This window comes from Tarenaya hassleriana, unplaced genomic scaffold (assembly GCF_000463585.1).
Source record: "Tarenaya hassleriana unplaced genomic scaffold, ASM46358v1 Cleome592, whole genome shotgun sequence".
Classification (NCBI taxonomy): Eukaryota; Viridiplantae; Streptophyta; class Magnoliopsida; order Brassicales; family Cleomaceae; genus Tarenaya; species Tarenaya hassleriana.
In genome coordinates this window covers 3,496-11,240 of record NW_010968435.1, presented here as the reverse complement: position 1 = coordinate 11,240, position 7,745 = coordinate 3,496, and the positions used below count along the sequence as shown (strand labels likewise).

Below are 7,745 nucleotides of genomic sequence, written 5' to 3'. Positions count from 1 at the left end.
TAACATGTTTAGAGCGCATTAAAACATTTTTAGAGTGCGTCTCAACATATTTAGAGTTCGTGTAAACATGTTTTGAGCGCACCAAAACACGTTTAGAGTGCGTCCAAAGACATTTAGAGTGCATCCAAGCATGTTTAGAGTGCGTCAAAACATACTTAGAGTGCATCCAAACATGTTTTGAGAGCATCGAAACATTTTGAGTGCATCGAAACATGTTTAGAGTGCATCCAAACATACTTAGAGTGCATCCAAACACGTTTAGAGTGCATCCAAACACTTTTAAAGTGCATCCAAATATGTTTAGAGTGCATCGAAACATTTTTAGAGTGCGTCGAAGCATATTTAGAGTTCATCGAAACATGTTTAGAGTGTGTCCAAACACGTTTAGAGTGCGTCCAAACATTTTTAGAGTGCATCCAAACATGTTTAGAGTGCAGCCAAACATTTTTAGAGTGCGTCGAAGTATATTTAGAGTGCGTCGAAACATGTTTAGAATAAAGCCATTTGATGCAGCTTGTAGCTTCTTGGCACGAGATCTTGTAATCGGTCCAATTGGCTCAACGGTTTCTCCCGCTATGTTCTGAAGATTTCTAAAATATTTGAGTGTTTCAGATCATGAACACCAAGAAAATAGATTGAAAATTAGAAGAAAGCTAAGAAGAAGAGAGGTAATCGTGCACTATATGCAATAGATCACTTTATTCTTCTTAAACAAATATAGTTTCATGCGTAACATATAAAGGACTAAAACTAAGCTAAAAGAATAAGGTAACACATATTACAAACGGTTATAATATTTACAAATGAGGAAAGAAGATATTAGATGAGCTAATATGGCAAGTAGAGATCAATGTGATCTCAGATTCTCTTTGATTGATTGAGTCGAGATTTCTGATTGATTTAGCCATAAATCTTGCTTCTTCAAACGGCTACTGACTTCATAAAGCTTCCCTTATTTCGTTGGTTGACTTCAGCCTTCAAGTGTTAGCTATGACGAGTTATCGTTTCTCGATTTCTTGTGCATCAGTTTCTTCGTGTGGTATATATATTCTAACATTCCCCCTCAAGATTAGCTTGGAGGAATGTCGGAGAGCTAATCTTGGCAAGAGAACGCATTGTCTCATCCATGTGTATTGTATCACCTTTCGTTGTTGCATCCTCTTCCATTGTTCCCCCTCAAAAATGCAATTCATCTCAATATTGGTTCCTAAATTTTGCAAACACTCACAAAATGGATTAAAGAACACAAAGGAGGCCAAGACACTCCATTTTACACACAAAACCAAACATAAGGCTGTAAAAATATGACTATAATCAAACACGAGAAGATATAGTGTTTTACCTTTGGTTTGAAGTTTCACCTTACATTCCCCCTCAAACCAAATCTCTTTGAAATAATGTTTTAATGTTGAACCTTTCTGTTTTATTCCTATTACATATGATTCGTTAGAATGAATCGGTATATAAAGAAAAGCAAAGAATTTTCCTTTAATTAGATGTTGACATCCGACGTCAACTTCAAAAGCCTGCAACTTATCAAATAAAGTGTTAGAAAGTTTAGATTGAACATAATCAAACAATTTTACATTCACTCGTGACTCATTTTTCTGTAAAATGTTTTCAACGTCATCTTGCAAAAGAAGCAGTCTATGAATATATTCATATCTTAATTTGCTTGCTAGAAATGTTCCTAGAAATTAAATTCTACTAAAAATATCAATATTAGCCATTTTATCGAAAATATCATGCATAATCCTATTACTATCATGACTTATTCTTAAACTCAAAATGTGATTTTCATTATAGCTAAAAAGTTTATATGGGTTATGATAAAAAATAACATTCTTAGGAGAGTTTATGGTAGAGAAGACGATAACAAACCCCTTAGAGATCGAAAGAAGACAGGAGATGCAATTGATGGTTTTCTGAATGGTCTGGTTCTTGAGCAGAGATTTGTTTTCCTCAAAAGTGATGTTGATTTTGTTTTGGTTGGTGTCATGGGATGAACGATCTGATCTCCTTGGGCTTTCCTTAGTTCCCACGAGTACCTTCTGTCCAAATATGCTAAAACAAACAAAGAAAGTTTCAAAAACAAGATTAGGGGAAAGACATGACCGAAATGGACCGCTGTGAATGGGTAGCTGCAGCGTTTCATTGGCTCTCGCTTCTTCTTGGAAATTCATTTTCTCTTGGAAGTCGGCCACCAAAATTCCGTGCTCAGTCCATTGCTCTTGTTCCTTTTCGTCTCTTTTTTTCCAAATTTGTTCGTCATTTTTCGTTTGCTCTTCTTCTTCTTTTTGGTTCTCCTTGTCTACATTTTCATCAAGGACGATTGCCTTTTGATCTCCTTTGGTTTCTTGAACCATAAGGGGTAAATGGCTTCCATCATCTCCCTTTTCGGTTTGGATGGATGCATCAGTTTCTTCTGGTGTTGTGGCTGCTTCATCCTCTTCGGATTGTGCCATCTTCGAAAACCTATCAACCACAACAAATATTGAGTCCCTTCCAGTTCTGGTCCTAGGCAAACCAAGCATGAAATCCATAGAAATATCAGTCCAGGGATGACTAGGAATTGGCGATGGAGAGTACAAACCGTGTGGTTGAAGTCTAGACTTCGCCTTTTTGCAAACAATGCATCTTGCACAGATTCGTTCGACATCTCGTTTCAAGTGTGGCCAATAGAAATGTTCCTGCAAAACAGTCAAGGTTTTGGCCACTCCGAAGTGCCCCATTAGACCACCACTATGTGCTTCCCTAACCAACAAATCACGCAAAGAACAATGAGGAATGCACAACTTGTTCTTTCGGAACAAAAACCCATCATGTATGAAATATTCACCACAAGCAGATTTCTCACATGCCTTAAAGACATCTCCAAAATCGAGATCAGAAGCATACAATTCCTTAATGAACTCAAAGCCAAGCAATTTCGAGTCAAGAGAAACAAGCAGGTTATGACGACGAGATAAAGCATCAGCCACAACATTCTCTTTTCCTTGCTTATAGCGAATAACATAAGGAAATGTTTCAATGAACTCAACCCATTTAGCATGTCGTTTGTTCAACCTTTGCTGACCTTTTAGATGTTTCAAAGCCTCATGATCGGTATGAATGATGAATTCCTTCGGCCAAAGATAGTGCTGCCATGTTTGAAGCGCCCTCACCAAAGCATAAAGCTCTTTGTCATAAGTGGGATAGTTTAGTTGCGCTCCACTTAGCTTCTCACTGAAATAAGATATTGGCTTTCCTTCCTGCATCAAAACAGCTCCAATACCTACACCAGAAGCATCACATTCTACCTCGAAAGCTTTAGAAAAATCAGGTAGAGACAAGAGTGGAGAATTAGTGAGTTTTTCTTTCAGAAGTTGAAAAGCAGCTTCTTGTGCATCTCCCCACTTAAACCCGACATTCTTCTTGATAACTTCTGTAAGTGGTGCAGCTATGGTGCTAAAGTCCTTAACAAACCTCCTGTAAAAACTTGCAAGTCCATGAAAACTCCTCACATCACCAACTGTCCTCGGACATGGCCAATCCCTTATGGCTGCGATCTTCTCTTCATCGACATGAATTCCCTGCTCACTAACCACAAACCCTAAAAACACCAATTTGTTAGTGCAAAACGTGCATTTCTTGAAGTTAGCAAACAATTGCTCCTTTCGCAGAACATCCAAGACAGATTTAATGTGTTCAACATGTTCAACAAGGTTCTTGCTATATATCAGCATATCATCAAAATACACAACCACGAAACGTCCTAGAAAATGTCTAAGAACGTGATTCATCAGCCTCATAAACGTGCTAGGTGCATTTGTTAAGCCAAAAGGCATAACCAACCATTCATACAACCCATGCTTTGTTTTAAAGGCAGTTTTCCACTCATCACCTTCTTTCATGCGTATTTGATGATAGCCACTTCTCAAATCAACCTTAGAAAAGAATTTTGAACCATGCAACTCATCCAACATGTCATCAAGTCTCGGAATAGGATGGCGATACTTTACCGTGATTTGGTTGACTGCACGACAATCAACACACATTCGCCACGTACCATCTTTCTTTGGTACAAGAATCACCGGCACGGCACATGGTGACATGCTTTCTCGGACGTGTCCCTTCTCCATCAGATCCGAAATTTGCCTCTGAAGCTCTTTGGTTTCCTCGGGATTGGTTCTGTAGGCTGCCTTGTTTGGAATACTTGCACCGGGAATGAAATCGATTTGATGCTCGATTCCTCGTAATGGTGGCAGTCCATTTGGAATCTCCTCCAGAAAAACATCGTCGTATTCCTGCAGAAGATCAAGAACAACACTAGGCAAAGTAGAGGTGAGTTCGTTAGTGTTCAAAAGAGCCTCTTTGTACAGAAGTACAAACATAGGCTGGTGCGAAAGCAATGCTTTCTTAACCTCTCTCGCTCTCATGAAGAAATTTGTGTTTGATCTCACGGGTATACTCTCAAAGGCCTTTGACTGGGTTTTTCTCAAATCCTCACCAATTTTTGAGTGAACTACCTCATGGTCACACAATTTCTTCTCATTCTTCATCATTTGGAGTTGATCTTCATACACTTCTTTAGGAGTCAAAGGAACCAATCTGATTTTCTTCCCTTTGAACTCAAAAGAATATTTGTTGGAGTATCCATCGTATTGAGCACGGGTATCAAACTGCCATGGCTGCCCAAGAAGTAAATGACCAGCTTGCATAGGCACAACATCACATAGCACTTCATCTTCGTATTTGCCAATACGAAATGAAACTTTTGCTTCCCTTTGAACTCAAAAGAATATTTGTTGGAGTATCCATCGTGTTGAGCACGGGTATCAAACTGCCATGGCCGCCCAAGAAGTAAATGACCAGCTTGCATAGGCACAACATCACATAGCACTTCATCTTCGTATTTGCCAATACGAAATGGAACCTTTACTTGCCTATGAACCTTCGTTTCTCCATTGTCATTCAGCCACTGAAGTTTGTATGGCTTTGGATGCTTCTGAGTAAGCAACCCTAGCTTTTCAACCAAAGAATTGCTCGCCACGTTAGTACAACTCCCACTATCAATGATCAAACTACAAACCTTGTCCTTAACAACACATCTTGTATAAAAGATGTTTTCTCGCTGGATTTTCTCCTCTTCTTTTGATCGAAGATTCAAAACCCTTCTAGTCACCATCAGTTTACCTGACTCAGCCTCTTGCTCGTCTACATCCTCTCCAAAGACGGCATTGAATCAGATTCACCCTCAGCTTCGGTTTCAACCTCTCCATTATCACGAACCACCAATGTTCTTCGATTCGGGCACTCATTTGCATAGTGTCCTCTGCCCAAACACTTAAAACATCGAATATCTCGAGTACGTGATGGAACAGCATCAGAAATACCTTGCTTTCTAGGCTGGGACGTATCAGGTTTGCCCTCGGGCTTTGCTGCCACTTTTGAACCAAAAGTTGCTTATCTTCTTTGTGGAAATGTGGCCGAGCATTGGAAGAGTTGGAACCAAACTTCTGATGTGTTTTCCCCCTTCTTTTGATTTGGTTCTCAAACTTGATCGCAAGATGTAGCAACTCCTCCATCTCAACATAGTGTTGAGTCTCCACACGATCTTGGATCTCCTGATTCAACCCTCCAATAAATCTGTCCATCGTTGACTCCCTATCCTCATCAACATTGGCTCGAATCATTAGTATTTCCATCTCTTTATAATATTCTTCGACACTACGGTTACCTTGGACCAAACGCCTCAATCGTTGGAGAACTTCTCTATGATAGTGGTTTGGAACAAATCTTCGCCTCATAACCGCTTTCATGTCATCCCAAGCATCAATAGGATTCTCCCCATTTCTTCTTCGTGTGGTTACAAGTTGATCCCACCATGCAAGTGCATAATCACTAAAGCGAGCGGCTGCCAACTTCACTTTCTTTCGCTCAGAATAGTGATGTACGTCAAACACCATCTCAACCTTCCGTTCCCACTCCAAGTAAGTTTCAGCATCATTCCTGCCATGAAAAGATGGGATTTCGAGTTTTATACCACTGAGATCATCATCAACATGCTCCCGAGCCCTTCTTTCTCGTCTTTGTCTCCGAGGAGCCTCATAAAAATCTGATCTTACATCTTCTTCGTTGCTAGAAACTTGTGGTGGTGTTCTAGCTCTTTCGGGACCATTTCGAGGTTGTCTTTGCACCGCATTTTGTCGTGGCAGGTTACGTGCGACAAGCGCCTCATTTTCCATCTGGTCTATTCTTTGATGGATACCCTCCAACTCAGCTCGCATGATTCTCCGTAGCTCACCCATCAAGGCCTGCATTTGAAGTAGGTTTGCTTCTTCATGTTGCTGATTGTCTAGATTGCAATTTTGTTCCACCGCCATTATGAAATTTTCCTGCAAGTAAAAACGTCAGCAAATAAACAGAAATAGACAAGGAAAAGGAAGATGAGAGAACCTCACAAATCACTCAGAAAAGAGTTTCGCTCAATTTGTGTATCACTCAACTCTCCCGTTTCTCTTACGAATCCTTGTGCAAACTAATTAAGGAACTCAATCAGAAGCAACAACAATGAAATTCAAAACTCAACTCACTAAACCAAGTTAGAAGATGAGTAAGAGTGACTCTAAGTCTCAAAACCTAATATTCAACGCAAGAAAACTCAAACGACTCAAAGATGAAACTTCGACTATGACTCGAAAGTTTTGGACTACGACTCAAGAAACTTTGACTCAACTCCGACTCAAAATCGAATCAACTTCCAAATTTTTTTTTCTCTTTTCTTTTTTTTTTCTTTGATCGAGTGAACCTGGTTTAGAAACGTAGGGTGATCGAAGATGCCACAAGTGTTGTGCGGAATCAACACTTGATAAGTCAAGTTTGAACGCCACGGATGAAGATCCGATAAGTTCAGAAATTAGTTCTAAAAGAACTCTAAGAGAAACCTCTCAAAATATATTTCAAAGTTGTGTTTTTACAATCTGATTTTTAAATAGAGATCAATACATGAAACTTAGCAAAAACTAAAATAAATAAGCACAAAAATCAAGGTGTGAATGTGTGGTCTTCAAAAAGTCTTGAATGTGATTGTGTGGAACTTCAAGAAAACCATAATGCTGACTTTGTGGTCTTCAAGATGGTGTTGGAAAGACATCTTGACCAGAATTGATGTCAATTTTCGTCACACTTATTGGGCCTAAAATTTGGGCTTCACTTGTGGGTCTTCCAAGCTTGATATCATGTGGATAATGGGCTGGGCTTGTTGTTGGACCAACCCAACACATTCTTCCAAGTGTTCTTGACTCAAACAAGGGAGAATAAGGCCATTTGATGCAGCTTGTAGCTTCTTGGCACGAGATCTTGTAATCGGTCCAATTGGCTCAACGCTTTCTCCCGCTATGTTCATCCCGTAGCTAGCTTCCGATGCAGCTCGTCCTTGCATGAGTTCAACTCCAATGGTGTTGCCTTGGATGTCCATATCATATAGTGCGTCGAAACATACTTGAGTGCATCGAAACAAGTTTAGAGTGCGTCCAAATATACTTAGAGTGCATGTTATGTTTAGAGTGCGTCGAAACATGTTTAGAGTTCGTCTAAACATGTTTAGAGTGCGTCAAATACGTTTAGAGTGCGTCCAAACATTTTTAGAGTGCATCCAAACATGTTTAGGGTGCATCGAAACATTTTTAGAGTACGTCAAAACATGATTTAGAGTGCGTCAAAACATGTTTAGACTGCAACAAAAGATGTTTAGAATTCGTCAA

The 7,745-nt window shown here is 39.6% G+C and overlaps 1 protein-coding gene across 1 annotated transcript in view; it reads right to left on the bottom strand.

Moving 5' to 3' along the window:
* Nucleotides 1-7,459, bottom strand: part of LOC109116034 — a 24,599-nt gene extending 17,140 nt beyond the window's left edge. The window contains 6 exon segments of the mRNA XM_019200752.1: nt 4,034-4,286; nt 4,811-5,196; nt 5,235-5,439; nt 5,442-5,932; nt 5,999-6,377; nt 7,196-7,459. Of these exon segments, the coding sequence (XP_019056297.1) occupies nt 4,034-4,286; nt 4,811-5,196; nt 5,235-5,439; nt 5,442-5,932; nt 5,999-6,377; nt 7,196-7,459 (1,978 nt within the window).
* Between the last annotated feature and the right edge of the window lie 286 nt (nt 7,460-7,745).